Genomic DNA, 23,910 nt, shown 5'->3' on the forward strand with positions numbered 1-23,910 from the left:
AATAAAGTTCCACTTTATTTCGGGGATAGTCTCTCAACAGGGAGAGAATATCTAGCCAGATTTGATGTTTCATCAGTTGGTGAAGGACTCCCTCTTCTGGATTAACTGTTAAAAGGAGGGAAGGAATATCCTCCAAACATTTTAAATCATAAGCCAAGGGTCTGCCCCAGGTGGGGGAAGGGTTTTATGTCCAATGTGCTACGAAAACCTGCTGCCATCTACCGTTCTGCGATTATAGTGCAAAACCTCTCGACTAGGTGGCTAAACCAGAAATGTAAAGTCTAAAACCCACTGGCTACATGTCAGCAAGACCATGATGAAATTCTCTCTCCTTTCAGCACCTGAGGATTTGAAAATCATCTCAGGGTTGAACGGTGGCACTGAAAGTTCCTCTTTCGGGGCTAATTTTCACATTTTCCTCATTTGTTTTCATTCAATCTCTTTAAATTAGAAACGTGCCCGTGAATTTGAGAAATACTGTGCTTAATTGAAATACCTATCTTCATTAAGTAGCTTTTGGAGAGGTACGCAGTTTTGGTTTTGGCGTGGTACTTGAAACAAAGGGGTTGGTCATAATGCCCATTATCTCTATCTGTTGCTGAATTGTACTTTCCAAGTGCTTAGTACAGTGCTCTGCACACAGTAAGCACTCAATAAATACGACTGAATGAATGAATTATGAATGAACAGGGATTTCGATTCAATTTTTTGGAGATGAGGGGCTGGGGTTTAAAATTAGATCAGATCAATCAATCAATCAATCGCATTTATTGAGCGCTTACTGTGTGCAGAGCACTGTACTAAGCGCTTGGGAAGTACAAGTTGGCAACATATAGAGACAGTCCCTACCCAACAGTGGGCTCACAGTCTAAAAGGGGGAGACAGATACAATGGGTAACGGAAATACTTGTTAACACTTTTTATTTTACGGATTTAGTGTGTGCATATGAGACAAAGCTTTCATGTTCTCTTGCACAATATATGGAAAACACTTTGGACAGTAAAAGTTTTGAAATGATTTGTGTTCATCTAACTCAGTGATTCACTGAATAGGGTAAGATATCTGAAATCAAGGATGTGAATTTAAGATTTTGAAACCCCATCTGTATCACAAGAGTAATTAAAAATTGTATACTGTATTAGCTGCTAATGTTTATGAAAAGGGCAATAAGAAAAGAATAAACACACAGATTACAAAATAATTTATGTCTGTGATATGGTCGTTAAACTCACCTGTTGATCCTTAATACTGTAAAAGTCTCCAAATGGACTGGAGAGTCAATTAAAAAACAGAGTGGAAGTGGGCTAGGTTTTAAATCCAAAAAACCTTATTTCGAGCAGAAAGTTAGACCCTTCAATGTGATGAGAATGGAGGCTTTAATGGTTTGAATGAACAAAATGAAAATAACGCTATTGGCACCAACATTTCAGCAGTCCCATTACAGATAACCAGATTGCTTTACTGACAGAATGCTTTGCGTCCTTATTCAGCAACACATCTTGTAAATGCCGACAGTATATTGCCATTTTCAATTCCGGTGTTTTTTTCCTCTTGTGGCCACATTTAACATGATGTAAATTTGCCTTTAAAAAGCATAAATTCTTTCATGATAAAATGTCACCACTGCGTGTAAGATAAATACTAAAATAAATCATTCACAGGGCTTCAATGCAAACACATTCTCTTAGATGCATGGTGTCTGCCTAAAAATCTGTATCATTTAGATAGATTAAATTGAAGTTTCAATGGGATTACACATTACATTCACAAAAATGAATACAGCGTGGATTAATAGATTTTACCATCCATTGCCACTCTTCGTGAAATGGTGCTGCGGAAGTCGACATCTAAACAAAAAAAAAACTGATCCACTTATGTATGTCAGATAATAAATAAAAGCCACCTCTAATCTTTATTATGCAAAATAGCAACAGGTATAACTTTTCTTCTTGTGCCTTATTAATATTAATACCTATCATTTAATTTCATATCACGGGAACATAGTAATGAGCAACTGCATACAATGACAGTTAAAGATGAACGATTGAAGGAAAATATTGACGATGCACAGCAAACCAAAGAAAAGAAAGGTTAGATGCTGTCACTCATGTGGCGATGATGATCTTACTAAATCCTCAGCATCTGCTGACAGAGTAGACTATTCCCCTTCTGCAGGCAGAAAGAGTGAGCTGCATTTCTCCTTCCTGTTCTTCAGCTGAAACTGTAGGATTTTCCTAATTGGAAAGAAGGAAGTTACGGAGTTAGCAAAGGACAGATCAATGAATATATCAATATGCACAGGAAAGATAGGAGCGTGATTTTTTTTTTTAACAGCTGCAGCAGCCAGGATGAGAAGCTGGCTATTATGAACAGCACTTTCCTTGAATAATCTAATCCAATTTCCCAGAGAAACCCAATAGAGCTTTTTTAATTAAACCAAGAAAAAAATTCATTTTTTGGGTCACAATCTTGTGTTAATAGAACAACTACAAAGGTTTTAAAAAAAGGAAAGACTTATAAAACAGAGAAGAGAACATATGAGCCATTAAAGAAGATTGGATTAAAATGTACTTACCCAGGACTCTCAAATATCATACATCTCCATTATGTAGGCTTTAGGCACCAAGCCAATGGTTCCTTTCATTTCTCCTACCCACCAGCCAAATCTATTGTAGTCCTAATTGAAAACAATATGCAATATTAACCTTTAGTCTGGCGTAAATGTAATACAATTTTGAATGCAAGTTCTTGTGGATGTTTTCCCTTTATATAAAGTTTACAAGGGCCTAAAATGAAAATAGAAATACTATTTCTTTTGCCGCTTTTTTAAGCTTCTAAGTATTTGAGAAACACAGCCAAAGTTTAAATTAACTAAAGACTCTAAGCAAATCTGTTTTGTTGTCACCTTAATGTTTTTTTCTTTCCCAGGATTTCTCACTACCTGAAAGCACTTGGAAATCAATGTTAAGAACCCAGACATGACAACATACTTCAGGATTCTTTTCCAGCCACACTCCGAATAACCACATGATTTTTAATGGTAGTTTGCTCCACTAAGGCATAAGGTACATGCGATATGTATCCTCCATTATTGCTCAAGTCTACCACTGCTTTAGGCATGCTGAATGCTTTGCAACAGTTTTCTGGAGTCTAGCATGATGTAATGTATTCCGGGATGAAATTTATTTAGATGTAGCTATACACAAACAAAATAAAATGAATTACAAGTTTCAAATAACAATATTTCCAAAACCAATACTCTGTAAGAGCACTGAGGAATTCAAAATATTTTTTTCTATAAGTTAAATATTTAGAAATCAATCCCAACAGCAAGTCAATAGATAATGACTGTTCCAACTTCTCCAACTCCCAGATGAATGGGCGAATACACATCAAGTTACAGAGGCGGAGGAAATATGAAAACAAAATCAAATTTGAAATGGATTGTTCACTGGGATAACTATTGAAGAGTACACAATTATACAACCCATGCAATCAGATACAAAGTAAACACCTGAAGGCTATTAACAGGGAGATTATGTGAGAAATATTAGTACCACATAAACCAATAAAACCTATATCTGTAGGTATAAAATATGACAAGATTAATATTTCTTCCTCAGAGGGCAGGTTAAGAGAGACAGTCAAATAAGTATGTTACCTTGCTTTTTTTTCCCGGTACACAGTATGGGTTTTCCATATAGAAATGCATGCAAAGTATTGGAATTTTTTTAAATTGACACATGCATTACTTACTCAGATGATACAGGCCAGCTTTTTGGCTCTGTCGACTGAGGTACCAAATTTTAGCCTAAAAGTTTAAAGGTTAATTGATAAAGTGAACCGTAGTCAGAGACTGAATATAATTCTATCCTCTATAAAGTAATCCATCAGTAGCATTTACTGAGCACTCACTGTGTGCAGATCACTGAACTAAGTACTTGATAATATACAATAGAATACATAGATATGATCCCTGCCCTCCAGGAGTTTACAATCCAGTGAGATTAGAATCTCCTGGGCCAATGCTAATCTTAAAAATTCATGATTACCATACTACTAACTTTATTGCATAATAAAGATGGCATATTTACCATTGATAACCATAATCTTTGCACTTGAAGGACACTGCATCAAGATTTTAATGTTACAACAGTAAGTTTCTGATGTTAGAGTTCCCTTTGTTTTAGATTTTGGGCTAAATTAATACAAATAGATGCCACTGTGTATTGAAACTATCCTCCCCTTTCAGGAATCAATCAGGTACAAACCTCAGGATCAGCCTGCCAGAACAGACAATGACAGGTAAGAAAAGACACAGTTTAAGAAAAAATCTGTTTTACTCCACAGGATATGTATTAAATTTTGTTACTTAGAGAAGGCAGCTCAACCAATCTGGGCTGAGTTACTTTCATCACTGTAAATTCCTGATAAATCACTGATACGCCTTCTGGCCCAAATTTAGTTCTAGAAATGCTCTCAAATCTGAAGTTCAAATCAGAATTTTAAATTATAGGTTAAACTCTCAAGTTTATGACCAATTTCATTTCAATTTACAAACTCTGTCTTCAAAGAAGAGGCTCTTCTCACACCCAAAACAATCCCCCCACCCCGCCCTCAGCAAAACCTCATATTCATCACACTGTTTAAGAGATCTGATAACTAATCATTTCCAAGAAGAGCAGGGTCTACAGAGTCTCATTCTAAAATAGCTAAATGAAACTTATGAAGCAGAAAACGTGTATACAACAGACACCTTTTGAACTGCAAACAAATGCTTTAAAACTAGGCATAGAGAAAAATCAGCTTAAAATGTAGATGCTTACATATTTCTCTTTAGCCAAACATTTTTTTCAGACTACGCAGACACACTTCTTTAAGAATTATGTGAAATTTTTAAAAATGTGTTGAAACTCTTGATTTTGAAATGCAAAATTTCCAGTTCTTGACATTTTAAAACTTCATTTAATACTTCTATGTGAATTCACGAAATAAAATACAGAATCTACTAAACTGATGAGAATTCACTGAACAGTATAGAGACAAGATGACAAACCGAGTGACTTTTACTCCTATCACTGCTATTCTTCGTATGGTCCTTAAAAGTAACCTGCATTCCAATTAAAACATATGCAGCTCACACTTCAGAATGAAAATGTTTTCCGGGTACCTACTCATGAGAGGACAATGCTCTAAGCTTTGGTCCTAAGACTTCCATGTTATAGCAAATTTCCTCTGATAAAGAAAAATCCACACTCCTACTAATTTCTTCCCTTTCCCAAACTAACGCAATTTCTTCTTAATTTTAAATTACTTACAGTGGAAAAATTAGACCATTGATAAAATGCTGTCTTGAAGTCCACGTGCCAATTGTTACTGGGCAGTTCTTGTACAGGTATTTTTTTAAAGGCCGAACGGTTTATTGGCAACCAACACAAAATATAAATAAGAGAAACAAGAGAAATATTTGAAGTTTTTGAAGGCAGTATTTGAAGGCAGGCACACACCATGCTCGGCATGTAGCAGGCAAGATCTCAGGTAAAAGAAAGCCTGCCATCTGGTATCCCTCACTCTATTCGGCTCTTGACATCAACCGAAATGCTAACATAGGCAAGTGACTATACTTCAGGAGGACTGATAAAATAATGAAGAGTCCTTTAATCTACGGGAAACCATTCTAGTCAATTTATAAGAAATATTGCATCCCTTTGTAGGACGTGTAATTATTTTCTATTAATCATGTGCTATAAAGCTACATTATGTGGTTATTCTGTTATCACTAGACAGAGGCCTGCAGTCAGCTTCTGACAATGTTAGGTAATTACTAACACAAAGCTTCTTTTTCCTTGTGTAGTAATGCTATCAAGATTCAGAGGTGCCGTGATGCTTACTGTATGAAAATAATACTCCAAAGAAATTCAATAACTGCAAAACAAATGGCTTCAAGGCAAAAAATAATGTGATAGTAAAAGGAAAAAAAAAAGAACAAACCTAACTTGCCCAGTAAACTGAGAAAGTAATCATAAGAGAGTGCTGGGTGTGCACTACGCTACTAACATGTTTCCAATTTTCATCCTGTTAAATTAGTTTTACTTCTGTTTTTATTTAGTGGTTGAAATATCAGGTCCCAATTAATATTTATTAAGCTGAAAAGAAAACTGATTGTCTCATTTTAGGACTATGCTGTACCTCAGAGAAAAAGATTAGTACTTAAAAGGAGAAATATTGGTTTTATCCATTTACTAAAACATTAAGTAAATGTTTTCCTATTGTTCCCTTATGACATACAGTATCCGTGTGCTGGGATAGCATTATTTCACATTTCAACAGAACAGACCAACTTCTTAGACACTTTCCAGGCCCAGGATTCCATTTAGTAAGCGTCATCCAGTTTCCACAAAATTTAAGAAAAAAGAGCTTCCCTATGAGAAATGTGAAATATGAGTAAAATTTTAGATTGTTCTGTCATTTAACGTATTAAAGACCATACTGTATGAGAGCAACAGGTCTTCAAATGTTGGATATGTCCCTCCCTCAAACACACAGATGTGAGCTGAGCTCGTTGTGGGCAGGGAATGTGTCCATTTATTGCTGTATTGGACTCTCCCACGTGCTTAGTATAGTGCTCTGCACACAGTAGTCGCTCAATAAATATGACTGGCTGACTGTCTATAAGCCAGCATTTTGGTAAATTCAACACCATTTGTAAACCCACGTGAACCTTCTTAAGCATAGTTCTTAATCAGATTAATATTATTTTCCAAGCTACGGTCTTATCTAAAAATTTGCATTACTATTTTAAAATTCAGATTCGTTGAAAAATTATTCCAAATATGAATGACAACATAATTTTGCTATGGTTAAATATCCTAGATCATTTTATATTAAAAGTTCCCTGTGGGACGCAGCATGGCCTAGTATAAAGCACGGATATGGGAGTCAGAAGGACCTAAATAATTGTGGTATTTGTTAAGTGCTTAACTAGAACCCAGAACCTTCGGACTCCCAAGCCCATGCTCTACCCACTAGGCTACGCTGCTTCTCCCAGGTCTTTACACTTTCATTCATTCATTCAATCGTATTTATTGAGCGCTTACTGTGTGCACAGCACTGTACTAAGCACTTAAGTTCTTAAGTTAGCTTACACTTGAGTTCCAAACCCAGCTCTGCCACTTGTCTGCTGAATTACCTTGCTCAGGTAACTTTACTTCTCTGTGCTCCATTCCCTCATTGGTAAAATGGGGGTTACGACTGTGAGCCCTATAATAATAATAATGTTGGTATTTGTTAAGCGCTTACTATGTGCCACGCACTGTTCTAAGCACTGGGGGAGATACAACATAATCAGGTTGTCCCACGTGGGGCTCACAGTCTTCACCCCATTTTACAGCTGAGGGAACTGAGGCACAGAGAAGTTAAGTGACTCGCACAAGGTCACGCAGCTGACAAGTGGCAGAGGCGGGATTAGAACCCATGACCTCTGACTCCCAAGCCCGTGCTCTTTCCACTAAACCATGCTGCTTCTCTAATGTGGGACATGGACTGTATCCAACCTGATTAGCTTGTATCTATCCCAGTGCCTAGTACAGTGCCTGCAACACAGTAAGTGCTTATCAAATACCATTTAAAAAATAAGTTATGGCAGTCATATACAGTCAAACTGCTATTACTTTAAGCAGTAGCAGCGTGGCTCAGTGGCAAGAGCCCGGGCTTGGGAGTCAGAGGTCATGGGCTCTAATCCTGGCTCCGCCACTTATCAGCTGTGTGCCTTTGGGCAAGTCAGTTAACTTCTCTGGGCCTCAGTTACCTCATCTGTAAAATGGGGATTAAGACTGTGAGCCCCACATGGGACCTGATCACCTTGTACCTTCCCCAGCGCTTAGAACAGTGCTTTGCACAAAGTAAGCACTGAACAAATGCCATTATTACTATTATTTTTTAATACAGTCACTCATCTTATCCCACCTAGATTTAGCCCCCTTGGGAGGTCAGCCCCCTAGCTGACCTCCCAACCTGCTGTCTTTCCCCACTTCAGTCCATACTTTGGTCTTCTGGTGCTAACCTTCTCACTGTGCCTCAATCTCACTTGTCTTGCCGCCGACCCCCAATCCACGTCCTGCCTCTGGCCTGGAATACCCTCCCCTCCTCAATCTGACAGACAATTACTCTCTCCCGCTTCAAAGCCTCACTGAAGGCACATCTCCTCCAAGAGGCCTTCCCAGGCTAAGCCCTACTTTTCCTCATCTCCCACTCCCTTCAGCATCACCCTAACTTTCTCCCTTTGCTCTTCCCCCACCAGGCCCACAGCACTTATGTACATATCTGTAATTTTATTTATTTGCATTGATGTGCGTCTCCCCCAGCAAGACTGTGAGCTCATTGTAGGCAGGGAATGTCACTGTTTATTGTTGTTTATACTTTCCCAAGTGCTTAGTACAGTGCTCTGCACACGGTAACTGCTTAATAAATACGACTGCATGAATGAATATTGATTTACTAGCTTGATCTTCTGATTGATTGACAGGTTGCAAAGAGGTGGAAGATTCCTTGCAAATCAAATGAGGGACATTCCCTTTATAGTCCAAATTAGACTGTAAGTTTTTTGAAGACAGGGCTAGTGCTTTGGTTCTGTGGTACTCTCCCGAGCACTTGGTAAAGTGCTCTGCGTACAACAGGCACTCAAATACCACTTACTGATTAAATATTCCAAGAAATTACAGGCTTCCCCTATAGTCATTAAAATGCTTTCCTCAGTGCTCTAAATAGCATGTGGCATTACCCTTTTGTGGTATGTAATTCATTCATTCATTCAATCGTATTTATTGAGCGCTTACTGTGTGCAGAGCACTGTACTAAGTGCTTGGGAAGTATAAACTGTCAACATATAGAGATGGTCCCTACCCAACAACGGGCTCACAGTCTAGAAGGGGGAGACAGACAACAGAACAAGTAGACAGGCATCAGTACCATCAGAATAAACAGAATTATAGCCATATACACATCATTAGTAAAATACAGTAATAAACATGTACAAATAAAATAGAGTAATAAATATGTACAAATAAAATAGAGTAATATATACAAGTGTTTTGGGAAAAGGGAAGGGGGTAGGGCAGAGGGAGGGAGGGGGCACGATGGGGAGGGGAGGAGGAGGAGGAATTCATGTTAGTATAAATACAAACAAAATGGCAAAGCAGTACAGCCTCAATTGGGATGGGTGGCCATTATAACTGGTCATCAAAAGTCCCATAATGTGAAATAATTGGTCAGTGGTGGACAACCATCTAATTATCAGAAGAAAGTTAACTGCAATGACATCCTTTTGTTCGGCCCCAGAGAACATAACCTAAGCTGTGTGGCCTTGGGCAAGTCACTTTACTTCTTTGGGCCTCAGTTACCTCATCTGTAAAATGGGGATTAAGACTGTGAGCCCTACGCAGGACAGGGTCTGTGTCCAGTCCGATTTGCTTGCATCCACCCCAGTGCTTAGTGCAGTGCCTGGCACATAGCAAGCCCTTCACAAATATCATAATAATTAATAATTAATAAGCTCACAATTCCTTCCCAGCTAGATGTTTAACTTTTATTCAACACTCTAACAAAGCTCGAAGTCTCAAACATCTGCCTAGACTGGACTAGTTGACCACACATTTCATGATTTCTTCACTTTTGTTATCTGAGGGACAAATTGGCATGCCTCTATACATGCTGACGCACAGCTCTTCTGTCTTCTGTCTACTAAAAATAATTTATTACTTCAAAAAACATCCGGGTAAGAATATGGTCAGTAATTTACTGATGAGTTCAGATATAGAGGTAAGCCAATAGACAGAATAAATCCAGAAAAGGAGAATATGACAACACAGCTACAGAAGTGAATAGGGCAATGGATACACATTCATCACCAAATCATTGCATTTTGCATATTACTGTTGCAACTGGACAATGTTTCAGCCTAATAAGGTTTCTGGAAAATACAACAACTATTTACATTCTGGGCTCTCTTCTCTTGCGCCTCAAAGCTTACTGAGTGTAAGCAAAATTGAAATGTTTGCCAATGAAACAGTTTATACTTTGTACTTTGGCATCTATTTATTAAATATGAAAACAAACAATCCAAAGAGCGTATGTGTGTCTTTAAAATGTGTTTACCTTACCCAGAAAATGTATATAAAACTACAATTTTCCATGTTAATACTCACTTCATTCTAAGGCAACTTTCATGAAAAAACCCAGAAATCCCCACTTCAAATATTATAACTGAATCTGTTCTACTAAACCAAAACATGAAGGATGAAAAGGGCAAAAATAAACAATAAACTGAGATGATCTTTAATAAAATACACTAAGATTTTAAACTATATAAAGACTGAAAAATATAAAGCATTTGAAGGATTGATTATATTTAAAACCAAGATAAAAACTAAGGCTATCCATTAATATGAACTTGTAAGCTTTTTGTCAAAAATTGGGTGCACATTATCAAAAAAACCTCCAAGCAAAGTTACAGGTTCTCTTTATAAAGCCAACGGGACTTGGATTTATGATTTGTAAAGTGCAAAGGTTAAAAGTGAGAAAATGGCACAGACACTTTGAAGGAGGGAATAGCTGGGCCAGGGGTCACATGACAGCTACTAATTGGAAAATGTTAAAAAGGAAAGAGGGGTGGGAAGGAAATCTGCTTACTCTTGAATTTTACAATGAAACATTTGATTTTTTGCTCTATTATCAATTGCTTATATTAATAATTAATGGGCATGGCTCCCAAAACGGGTCCCACACTTGTTGAGTAAAATCACAACTCAAGATCTAGCCTTTTCTCTTAAAACCCCTTCATTCCTCTGCCGGAAAAATAAAATTAAAAACACTTCACTGGAAAAAGAATCGGTGTCTACTTCAAAGTTAAGTTTCATAAATCTAATAAAGGTAGTCTAATAAAAGCTAGAGTAAGGATTTTCTGCTACTATTCCAAAAGTTGAATGTGGCGAACTACAATGTATGGTCATCTTACTGCTTTATTAATGCACCAAGTAATAAATGCTCTTTTAAGTCCTAAGAATGCTTCCTTTGTTCAACTACTCTGTGCCACATTAAAAGAAAAATGAACAGTTTGACATGGAGTTCTTGAAGCAGGTAAACAGAAAGTTACATTTACTTAGTCATTAGACAGAAGTTCAGTATTTTAAAGCACCTTTTAAATGGCTCGTTTTATTGTAAACTTTTGTAATTTTTTAAAGAGAACAATTTTCAAAACCTATACAACTATTTCTTCCATCTGCTAAAAATCCATTTTGCTTTGAACTCAGGTTTGTGTTTAATTCAATATCAGCAATTTTAAATAATTAATGTCAACGTTGGTCGACTTTGATGAGAAACCCACAGCTAGAGTCAACCGAGGTCGAATTTATGACACCATTTTGGATCGGCACATTTAATTGTGATGCTTGCCTTATCCACTTTCAACCACTAGATGGTGGAAAAAAGTAAAATAAAAAAAGCCAAAATTTCATGCCACGGTCTCAAAATCCAAATGTTAATCTAAAAAGTTAATAGATGTGGAAACAAAGACTTGAGAAAACGCGTGGTACAGTTGCCTGATTTTAACCAAGATGATGTTCTTCACAACCAAACCTTTCTCATGTGTGTAATGGCCAACAGATCTGGCAGCCTAAATAAAGCATAAGAACAAAACTAAGCCTTATTCACCCTATGTAGCTCCTCGAGGTGCTTCAACACATGTTTGGGAAGGGAGAGCTGATCCCCTCTAGCCTCGCTTTTAAACTCTGCTTGAAGCAGACACTTGTCGGCTTCAATCAGAAGCAGCTGCAGCTTAGTGGATACAACATGGGCCGCGAAGTCTGAAGAACCTCCCTAGTAATCCCTGCTCCGTCACTTGTCTGCTGTGTGACCTTGGGCACATCATCTCACTTCTCTGGACCTAAATTCCCTCATCTGGAAAATGAGGATTAAGACTGTGAGGCTTATTAAGACAGGGACTGGATCCAACCTGATTAACTTGTATCTACCTCGGTGCTTAGTACAGTACCTGTGCATAGTAAGTGCTTAACATAGGCCGTTAAAAAAAAAAAAAAGAGAAAACCATTAGCAAGGCAGCAAAGGTTTACCACCTCCCTCCAACCTGGTGTAAAGGGAGCATAGCAACACAATCATACTGATGGCAGAATTGCTGGCAGAGCATACAGTGTGCCCCACCCCAAAACCCCATCTCCAAATATCAGTGAACCTCCACGCAGGAAAGCTCTCACCATTCCCCTTACCCACTTAAGTACAAATAAACAGCCCAATGTCCACACTGGACTTGGGACAAGCTGGGTTTTTTTCCCCCAGGTTGGGGCAGAATTGAACCCAACAATAATATCGTTACCTTGGATTAAAGAAGTGCTTTCTTTTCTAATAATTCATTTTTATTTCATTTTACTTCCATTTTCATCCTTGTAACTCTCCTGTAAAGTGGGGGGTGGAAGTGGGAATATTTTTCCCATTTTGCATTTGGGGAGACTATGGGGAATCAGCATGGCTCAGTGGAAAGAGCATGGGCTTTGGAGTTAGAGGTCATGGGTTCAAATCCCGGCTCTGCCACTTGTCAGCTGTGTGACTTTGGGCAAGTCACTTAACTTCTCTGTGCCTCAGTTACCTCATCTGTAAAATGGGGATTAAGACCGTGAGCTCCACGTGGGGCAACCTGATCACCTTGTAACCTCCCCAGCAATTAGTACAGTGCTTTGCACATCGTAAGTGGTTAATAAATGACATTATTATTATTATTACAGAAAACAGGTAATAATAAAAAATTATAATTGTGGATTTTATTAGACACTTACTACATGTCAAGTACTGAACTAAGCACGGGAATAGATGCCGGATAATCAGATTGGATATAGTCCCTGCCCTAAACAGGACTCACAGTCTAAGGGGGAGGGAAATGAACATTTAGTCCCCAATTCACAGATGAGGAAACTAAGAGTAGAAAAGTTAAGTAACTTGCCCATGGTCACTCAGCAGGCAAGTTGCAGCGCCAAATTTAGAATTCAGGACCTTTTGACTCCCAAAACCTTTGCTTTTTCCACTAGGCTACTCTGATTCTCAAATAAGCATTGGGTCCATCAAGCCACAAGTAGATGGAAGCAGAAGGAGTCTGGGAATCAGGTTTCCTAAATCCTGACCCAACAATCTTTAAACGCTTTGTTTTTCTTTCCACTAAATAATATTTTAATCTCCAGGACTTTGAATTCATTATACTACTCAAAAATCTTTTCTTTGAAAGCACCTGGTTATTTGTTGCACCAACTCAGTCTCATGGTTCTGTGCTTTGTCCAGGAATAGGGGACTAGTTAGGAGAAGAAAAATCAGGAGTAATGGATGCTAGTATGATTTATTCCTGCTTAGAGGAAAAGAGGAATTCGACCCTGCTCTAAGTGTTCAATGCTCTAGGGTAGGTTCACTTTGGAATCCGAATGGCCTATCCCTTAGGTCCCCTCAGTAGCGGTGATTCTCATATCTTGGGGACTACAATGGGTTGGGGTTTGGAATCCTTGGTTCTGTGCCAGATTGGGAGACAGAGTCGGCAAATACAGACCATAAACAGGAGCAACAGGGCTTCCCCTCCTTCAGCGCTCCCCTTAGCATAGGGGAAAGCAGTTCTTGGCCAGTTCAGGATCACATCAGAGGAAGGAGGGAGTTCAGCTCCTGAGAACTAGAGAAGGAGCATTGTATGGCTGCCGCCACCATATTGTGCTCCTGCCACATGAACTCCAAGGACTAGGTTAAAAAAGGATACTACTGTTTTCCTTTCCTATCAATGCAGCTATGTAATGGTAAAATCATCCCATATTTGTGTCTTAAAGATGGCCTGGTGATACTAGAAAGTAATGCAGAGCAAGGGAAACATGCAGAATCTTACCTTTCAACCACCAAAAGGTGGGGGGAAGGAGAACTAGAAGACATTGCGCACCATGCTCCCAATAATACTTGGCTAGCCAGCTGCAATGATGAAGAGCCTGAAATGACTTCCTTACCCATAATTAATAACTACGGTGTTTGTTAAGCACTTACCATGTCCCAGTACAAGGGGCTGGGGTGGATACAAGTAAATCGAGTTGGAAACAGTCCCTGTCCAACTTAGGACTCGCAGTTTTAATCCCTATTTTACAGATGAAGTAACTGAGGCACAGAGAAGTAAAATAACTTGCCAAGGCCACACAGCAGACAAGTGGTGGAGCTGGGATTAGAACCCACGACCTTCTGTCTCCCAGGCCCGGGCTCTACGTACTATACAATTGACGGCAGCACTATTGTCTTTATTATTGTAATTTTTGGTTATGTTGTTTCACTTTCTGACTCTTTCCTTGTTTATGCTGCCTTTCTCCTTATTCCTCTTTCCCTTAAATCATAGCCCCTGTGAACCACAGTCTGTGTCTAATTTATCTTCAACCGTACTCTTACCCAGCAGAGTACAGTGGTCTTCATAAAGTTGGTGCTCAATAAATACTAACAAAAAAAACAAATGAATGATGAAGGTTAAATGCCAATTGTGAGACACTGGTATGCATATCATGAAACATGCTATTTTGCCATTTACCTGGTTTGCAAAAAGGTAAGTTGCCAAATGTCATTTGAAGGTCAATAAAATGCCTCTATGGCTAAATCTTTCGTAGGACAATAAAGACCTGGGTTTGCACCTAAAATGTTTCACTGCGGTCATTGCTATCCAGTTCCATGCACTTATTTCAAAGTAATAATGCAGAGATTTGAATAATTTCAAAAGCATCATAGATGGTATTTATTGAGCACTTACTCAATGTGCAGAACATTATACTAAGCACTTTGGAGAGTAGGAGAAAAAAAAACTCTGCATTTTGAAATTCTGGCAGAGAGCCTGTGTAGTCAGGCTCTGACAGAATTATAATGGCATTGTAATTAGGCACTTATCCTCTGTATTTTTATACACAGCTAAATGCCATTCTTAAAAATGGTTATATTTGGATGATAAACTTATAAAAGATTCAAAAAAGGGCATATAAACTGATGAAGAAAGTTACAGATTTCTAAAACTTCAAGATATTTTCCTAAAATTTACAAGCTAAACGGCAACATCTTGTGCTAGTAGTCTGACTAAAAGCAAAACTGTCAGCTTGATCCTACCACTTAAATCTTGGTGTAACTTCTTGGGCTGTTCAAATAGGCCTGAACTACTCAAAGAATGGCAAAAAGGTAGAGGGAGATGAAATGGCATGCCTTTGTGTCAAGTGGGATTAATATTCAAAGAGTTATTCCAAATCCCATTCATGTAGTTCTACAGGACTTGCTACTTCTCCAAATTATCTTCCGGAACTTAATGCACTATAACTACGACCACTATTTGAGATTTATGATTTAGGCAATTTTTTTTACAAAGAATTTGATGTGCTTTCACATGACCTGAGATTTCTTCTCATGCATTAGGGAAGGAGTGTGAGCTCAGCTCTGTGAAAGTACATGGGACAATTCATCACTATGTTCTGGTTGGGAAAAATCTCTGTCCCACCCAACTCTATAAAGCTGGCCTCATATACCCTTCAAAATAAGGGGGAATTTTAAGCTCATTATCATATACATTTGCAAAACATCTCAGGAAAACGAGATGGGAGAATGACATAGGTATTCTCATTTTACAGTTGGAGCAGTTTGGGTAACAGACATACACCTGTATCGGGTCTAGACTGCAAACTTGTTGTGGGCAGGGAATGTGTTCATTTCTGATTGTACTGTACTCCCCCAAGTGCTTAGTACAGTGTACTAAGTGCTCAATAAATACAATTGAATACTGCGGTACACTGAGGGCTAGAAGCCAGATGTCCTGACACACCTCCCCCCTAACCCCCAACCCCACAAACCTAATCCTCTAGCCATTTAGTTACACCATGTGCCTGAGGGCAGATGTTTCTGAAGAAGATAATTAATATTTTTAGGAAGCTTGGGAAAAGTTTGACATTTAATATAAGCAGGGATGCATGACCACATCCTTAAGAGGAAACCTTACGTTGCCATTTTCTTTACAAAGGGACAGTGGTAAGATTCAAGGGAAAAAAATCACCTGGATCTGTCAGAAGAAAAAAGCATCGATTCTAAATTGTCGGAACACCCACGGTATTTACACAAAGATGAAAAACTTGTTCTATAAACAAAGTGCTTCCAGGAGTGAATGGCACACCAAATCAGAATCAACACAGAGAAGAATAAAAAGGAAAAGGAAAGAAAAACATAATAAATAACATATTACCTTACAATGTTAACTTTCACATAATTACATTGTTTCTGAGTAAGCCAGTGAGTGGATGTTAGCCAAGATCTGAAGTGATAGGTAAACACACTTTTAAGTAGATTCCTGTTATCTGATTGTGTTTAAAATATGATTATATTACACTTGACAAAATAATCCATTATTATGAACTTATGATTGTTAACTAGGATCTAAGAGAATTCCGATGGATCTTTGTTTTTTCCATATTATATAACCAAATATGGAGGCCTGGATTATTTTCTTGCAGTCACCAATTCTCAGGAGCCTACCTTGCTGAGAATGTAGATAATGTCACCCCGTTTAAATGACAACTCATCAGGAACAGCTCCAGTGCAGTCCCACAAACCTTGGTAGAAATTAGCATAATCAGTGTTTTTATCTCCTGGAAAGATGAAAAGAAAGGGAACATGAGTAAAGTCTTCCATTGGGAAGTACCTCATTTCCATTAATCCATCAGTTATTAATGCTCCAAAGCAAATCATTAAATATTTTAAAATATCATGTAGTTCTGATCTGCTTCCAGAGTCATCCGGCAACTTCCACTAAAGAATTCATCCACTCCCCCTCTTAACATCCTCATTAAGATTTTTTTTTTAATTGGTCTACCTTTGGACTTGTAAATATCATTTATTTCCTTTCTGGTGATTTGCTCTAAAACATAGTTATTAGAGATCACTGTCCAAAAGGCATCTGCCTTAATATAAAACAAGCCACATTTGCATCTTGCCTTGAAGAAGATAAACACACTTCACTCTATAGTGAGCAATATTGGTGAGAGGTGACTAACAATAATTTATGAACCACCCATTCCCAGAATTTAAACTTAAAAAGCTTCATAGACAAAAATAAATCAAAATCCTACCCAAAAGGGAGTGAAAAAAATAATAATAATAAAAATGCCAGGTTAAAAAGAGGGACAAAGGGGAAACAATGCGCAAATATTCTCATTTCTCTAGGAGTCATCCACCTCCTCCCTCTCCCCTTCCACTTTCTTCTCTGAAGAATCTTGTGCACAAATCCTTTGATTGCTTTCACTCAAATATTAGGGCAACTTCGAAATTACAATTGCTGAAGTTGCATCTTTCAAAATATTTTTGTCAGCTTCAGTTTAGGACATTAAGCTCTGTACAAACACACAACATACACGAGAGTTATAAGCTCATCCTTCTAACGGCATAAGCACAATGGATGTGATGTGTTCAAACTGCCATACAGACCATTAACTGATTGATTATTTAGCGCTCTTTGCTCGGTAATACCGCAATAACAGAGTAATAAATGCTTTGTCATAGGCTTACTCTACAATGAACATCTCTTGAAACACTGCAGAGTTAAATACACTGGATGCTTTTGTTATACTCAAAACTGCTTCCTGTTTTTAATTTCATGATAACTGAGTGATGATGAGTTAACTCAAAAAGAATGTAAGCAAGACCAATAAGACGTCCGATCACCATTACGTATACAAAAACCAGACAGTATACAATAACCAGACAATAACCAATAACCGTTCCAACCATTATAAGAATGTCATCTTTTCATTTTAATAGGATAAATATCAGAGACATATGCTGGAGCAAGGCTGTCATTTTAGTTCGAATAATAATAATAATAATAATAATAATAATAGCATTTATTAAGTGCTTACTATGTGCAAAGCACTGTTCTAAGCGCTGGGGTACATACAAGGTAATTAGGTTGTCCCACGGGGGGCTCACAGTCTTAATCCCTATTTTCCAGAGGCGGTAACTGAGGCACAGAGAAGTTCAGTGACTTGCCCAAGTCACACAGCTGACAATTGGCAGAGGCTGGATTTGAACCCATGACTTCTGATTCCAAAGCCCTCGCTCTTTCCACTGAGCCACGCTGCTACTCTGTCATATGATTCTCGAACAGCAGGCTCACAGACAATTCCAACATAGACCTGGCTTATTTGCATGTCATTAGCCTGTTAGGCCATTATGTGAAGTTTACGATTTAGTCGCAAGAAGTTAAGTTTGTTGTGTCATTAAAGAAAATTTGCGTTAAAATAGTCCAAAGCTGAGGAGCAGTTAAATAGCACAGTGCTCCGCACACAGTAACCACTCAATAAATATGACTGACTGAATGAATAGTATGCCATTCAACTGCCTAGGGTGTGGGGAAGCTATTTTTTCCTTTTCCATTATTCTTTTGGAAAGTAAATGAAGGATAATGCCCCCCCTTGCGCACATCCACCTTCAAGAAAGAAGTTTGTTTACTTAGTTTGATAACAATGCCAAAATGGGCTGAATTGTATTTATAGCTCAGCCTCTGTGTTAAAAGTTTGAGTCATCATCACTGAAACCTGCAGGAATGTGCATGAGCTTGGGGACCCAACCAAGGCCTAAGGACGTAGTGTTCACCCCTTTCTCTTTCATTCCTTCTATTCAGGAGGATTTATCCCCCCCAACTTCGATGAGTGGACACTAGAGGGTGCTCAGGCTGGCCTGACCATCACTGCAATACATTGGCAATTTTTTAATTACTTTGTAATAAAGTGGTTGATTTCTTTTAAAACCACTTTTTTAGACCAATAGCAATTTAGGCTCTGCAGCATCCTCACGGGTCAAATGTTGGGCCCTATGCAGTTTGTCAGTGTCAGTTTAAAAGACAAGGAATTAGATCAAGTAAAAAGAGGATGACATCATTTTGCCACCCCTCCCTCCCTCTCTCTCTCTCTCCCAACTCTAACGGTCTCCCCAGTGGATTGAGGAGAAGGTAAACGGATCTGACTATCTTGTTCTTCGTGGCTGACCAGAACTAGGCTTTTCCCAAGCAAGTGAAGTTCTGGTAGGGATTTAGAAAGGAAGGACTGGCTGATTTCTGATTCCCAGGGATTTTTCCTGCTGTTGCTTTTCCTTCACACTTTGCCATCGTATGTGACTCTGCTTCTATATACACGTTCTTAAGTATTTGGTGATTCTATCATGTAAACCTTATCACTTTGGGGTCTCTTTTCCCCGTGATGCACCTGGTGAAATGCCTATTAACGCTAATGGGTGCTGCACCAGCACATACAGAAGAGGAGAGACCCCCATGGTGAACAAGATGCAAATCTCCCTAGATGTTAATCAGGAGGATTTCATTAAATCTCAGTGCTGAAGATGCAACAGTTCTAGTGGTAATACTTGGAAAGATATGTTTGAAATAAAACCCTTTACTATTCTGATTGCACTGTTCCACAACAGTTAACCATACCTCTGTGTTCCTATGTAATGGACTCTGAGTACAAAAATGTGCTTCTATGATTTAGGCCAGTCACAAATAATGTAATATTGATTTCATAAGGAGAACTAGACAGAAAGTGATGTGAGAAATTATTATTGAGAATAAAAATGTATATGTGTGTGTGTGTGCGCACACACACACACATATATATGTAAGTGGAGAGGGAGACGTACATATCTATATGTATATAAACCTAGAGGGAGTTGAATATATACCTATATGTGTTCTAATATAATGGACTCTGAATACAAAAATTTGCTTCTAAGATTTTGGCCAGTCACAAATGATATCATACCTATTTCAGTAAGCAGCACTAGTCAGAAAGTGATGTGAAAAATTATTATTGGGAATAAAAATGTATGTGTGCACACACAAACACACACACACACACTATATATATAGAGAGAGAGAGGAAAACATACATATCTATATGCATATAAATGTAGAGAGCTGTATATATACCTATATGTATATAAACACACATAAATACATACATCTCTATATATGTATATATACATGTATATAAACCCAAACAATTGCCTTAAACTCCACAGATTTGTTGAGTATAAATTCTCGATGTGAAATCTGCACATGAAAAATTAATAACTGGAGTCATCTGATTACCTAGGGACCATAATTAGATCAGGAAGATATCTGCTGATAAGAGATGGTGTAGGTTCAGAATGTTAAATATCACTATCTCCTCAGAAGCAAGATGTTTCAGGAAAAATAGGCTCAGAAAAGAGTGATAAACTTAAAATTTGTACCTAAGACTCACCAAAAAGAAAACTGGACACCAGGAAATGATAAACTGGATACACTCTAAAACAGAAACCAGGATTTTTCCACATGCTTAATGCTGAGCATAGTGTTTGCTATCCTGTTACATTCCACATGCTGTCCTAATTTCAAAACTATGAGAATCACTATGGGCTTTATGCCAAGGAGAGTGAGTAAAAGAAAAGTGACTGAACACAGACACAGAATTGGGCAGAAATGAGGTGGGGATATTTCTCCAGCTTTTTCTGAAAATTCATTTATGAAAAGAAGACTATTGAAGTACAGGCACTGTCATGCGATTCATTTGAATTCATAGATTCTGAATTGGTCTGAACTATTATCGAACTTGCATTTTCACAAATATAATCTCAAAAATGGAACAGGATTTTAAATTCAATGCTACCCAAAAAATTCACAATAAAATTTAGACTATATGAACAGCTATTTAAAAAGCAACTGGAACTCGCAATACGATTAAAATGCCGACCCTTCCATAATGCTATTGTGACAATTAAAAACCTAATTATTGTAAGGCACTTACATTTTAAAAAGGCATCACAAACACTGAACAAGCAAAGAATTCTGTGAATAGCAAATGTTTGATATTTTTCTCATGCTTACATTTTTACATTTTTGGTATTCTGTGTGATTTTCCATCAGCAAAATTATTCAGTGTGGAAAACATTACATTCTTGAGTAAGGTTAGAAGTTCACATCATGGGATGCTCAGCAAGATAGTAATATCCTTGTCAACTCACTGCCCTACATGGCAAACAAACTTCTAGTGTTACATATTTGACAGTCTAGGGGCGATCAAAGGTCACAGTTATGCAAAAGTGTTAAAACTGTTGCTTGAAAAGAATTTCATGTCACCAAGAACTTAAAAATAAGATAGTCGGGTGCTTCTTGGATACTCCATAAAAAGCTAGTTCAATTTTGTAAGCTTCTTTAGAAAAGTTGGTATATTTTTCCCTTTAGGAAGACAATAATACCCTAGAAGCTCCTAAGAAGACTTGGAAAACAAAGTTTCTTCTAATGAAAAAAACCTCTAAATATGGAAATCAGATCTACTAGTTGAACACATTTTCTACATCTGGAATTGAAGAACAAGAATCATACGTTTTGGCAGAAGCTTTATGATAAACTACAACAAGGATCTTTATATTTCAATGATTATGGAGCATAATCCCTAAGGCTTCAATAGGTCATGTTGTTTTATAGCTGTATTTTAGTGGATCAGAGTGCTAACATCTGATGACCGCGTCCTTACTTCCTTTCTGAGAAAAGCAAACCAAAACCCTTCACAGCAACCTGTTCCTGCTTTCCTGTGTGGGTCCGGAAACCAGGCCTCTGTTTCCTTTCCACATGTCACAGTAGGAAGAGCCCTGGAAAGCTACTTCCTGAACACACGCTCCCCATCCACCCTTTCTCTGACAGCACTGGAAGAGTGATGTATGGGCCATGTGACAGAGGGGAAGGTGACCCAGACTCCGGTTCTATGCAGGACGCAGTTCCGATACGGCAAACCTTGCCACGGCTGACATTTGGCTGTAAAGAGGTGTAAAGTCCTGATAAGAAGTCGGTCTTCTCTGCTTTCCGTGTAAAATAATTGCTGGCTTATCAAAACTACAATGTCCTTAAGCCCGAGATATCGCTTGTTCTCCATTTAGCTGGAAACAGCGAAGAGCCAGGAAAAGTTGTCCCCATCATGTGATTTCACCCTCTCTGCCTGCAGTTATTTTTCCAGGTTCAGTAATAATTAGCACCAGGGCAATATGCCAAGTGAAAGCAGATAAGGAGAATATCCTTCATAGCCTTCCAGGGCCCCGGTGTCCTTTTCCAATTTTTTTTGTGGCTGTCACCGGACTCTGGCATTTCCTACCCAATTCATTTGCTTTCTGTGGTAATCATATGCAATGAAGATATGCATGGCCAACATTTAAACGGGCTGCAGATCAATTAGCGGTCTTAAGTTTATCTGATTTTTATCAAAGAAGACAGAGCTGTGGGTCGATTGTCAGAGCCTGTGTCAAGTTGACCTTTTCAGAGACGTCTACATTGCCAGTCCCCTGGGCAACTTGTTGTCCCCTGTTAGTCTTTGAATGGCAGAAGTCTGTTCTGCTCAAGCACAAAGTATACACAGATGTCTATATTACATTCTTTTAGGTTTGACAGCAACTGCATGTTGTATCTATAAACTGTCCTTTAGCAGTGACACTTCCTCAATGATGATAAGCTAATTTATGCAACTAAATCTCCTTTGTGCAGAAATGAAAGCTAATTGAGTCATTACAAAGTAATTCAGGAAGGAATACCTTGTATAAATTGGCTTACTTTATAAATCCTTCTCAAGTGGTTTTCATGCATCCTAAATGGGACTAAGCAGCTTTGCCGCCATAAGATATTCAGACCAACAGAGATAACCTTTTAGAGAGATGAAGGCACTTTTTCCAGCATCAAGAAGGGAGAAGATTAGAAAATAGATATAAACAAAAATGCTCTGAGTTCAAAGGGAGCTGTTCAATAGAATTACCTGAAGAGTGGCTCACATTTTCTTGGTTTATCTTCCTTGGTTCTTCCACCTTCAGGGGAGCATTGTCTTCCTCCTCCTCTGCAAATACATAACATAAATTGTAAGTGAAAGAATTCTTCAGTGACAGGAATCGCAAACACACCCCATTTTACAAACCACTGGAAGTTTTTAAATGGAGTCCCCAAAGAGCCAAGCTAATCAGCTTTCTCAGTGCCCACCAATGATCAAAACCACAAAGAGCCTATTCTATGAAGATCTAAGTATGTAAAAAGGTCCTTAAACTCTTGGCCTGTAGTGTGCTATACAGTACATTAACTCAGCAAGAATGGTGACTATTGGAAACTCCTGTCACCCCTACAATGGGAAGGTAAGGGACCGAAGCCCAGCTCCACACAATCAGCTCTCCTGCTGCCTGCCCATCCTTCCCACAATTCTCCTACTCTCAGTTCTTGACAGGTTCTCCCACAGTGCTCATCGCTATTGCCATTGGTCCTTCATTCATTCATATTTATTGAGCACTTACTGGCACTGTACTGCTTGGGAAGTACAAATTGGCAACATACAGAGACGGTCCCTACCCAGCAACAGGCTCTTCTCCTGCCTCTACCTACATTCTTTGGAAGTCCCTCTTGCCATGAATCTCTGCCACTACTGCCCTATTCCCCCATTCTGGCTTTTACCCTTTCCCTCTTCACCTCTCCTGCCTTCCCCATCAACTGGGAATGACATTTCTAGTTTTATGTTGTTTTAATAAGTTGCACACCTTCATTAGCTTAGCTATTTTATGCCGGACTCTGATCCTGGAGTATTTAAAATGAGTACAAAGGAATAGCTCAATTCTAATCTGAAAATACTGTGAGTAAATGAAACCTTAAATTCAAAGTGCTCCGGGGATTACTTGATGCATTCTGCTTTACGTAATTCTGTACAAACAATACTCTTTGGAAAAGAGAGAATAATTTTAGAATTTTATAGTCAAATAAATTTGGGTGGTGACTGATTTGGAAGTAATCATATATCCTTACTTATAGGGCCACACTAAACAGT

General features: G+C 38.3%; 1 protein-coding gene across 3 annotated transcripts in view; it reads right to left on the reverse strand.

The window, feature by feature from the left end:
* Nucleotides 1-1,358: 1,358 nt before the first annotated feature.
* SKAP2 (src kinase associated phosphoprotein 2) overlaps nt 1,359-23,910 on the reverse strand; it is a 200,001-nt gene continuing 177,449 nt past the window's right edge. Inside the window, exons 10-14 of one of the 3 annotated variants that reach the window (XM_038766231.1) lie at nt 22,864-22,941; nt 16,571-16,683; nt 16,095-16,189; nt 3,758-3,812; nt 2,599-2,678 (exon numbers count right to left, since the gene is read on the reverse strand). In XM_038766231.1, the coding sequence (XP_038622159.1) occupies nt 3,758-3,812; nt 16,095-16,189; nt 16,571-16,683; nt 22,864-22,941 (341 nt within the window). In that variant the 3' untranslated portion in view covers nt 2,599-2,678. Of the gene's footprint in view, nt 2,236-2,576; nt 2,679-3,757; nt 3,813-16,094; nt 16,190-16,570; nt 16,684-22,863; nt 22,942-23,910 lie in introns of those variants that run through there. The other 2 variants (XM_038766240.1, XM_038766248.1) reach the window with 2 other exon arrangements.

Source organism: Tachyglossus aculeatus, chromosome 2 (assembly GCF_015852505.1).
Source record: "Tachyglossus aculeatus isolate mTacAcu1 chromosome 2, mTacAcu1.pri, whole genome shotgun sequence".
Classification (NCBI taxonomy): Eukaryota; Metazoa; Chordata; class Mammalia; order Monotremata; family Tachyglossidae; genus Tachyglossus; species Tachyglossus aculeatus.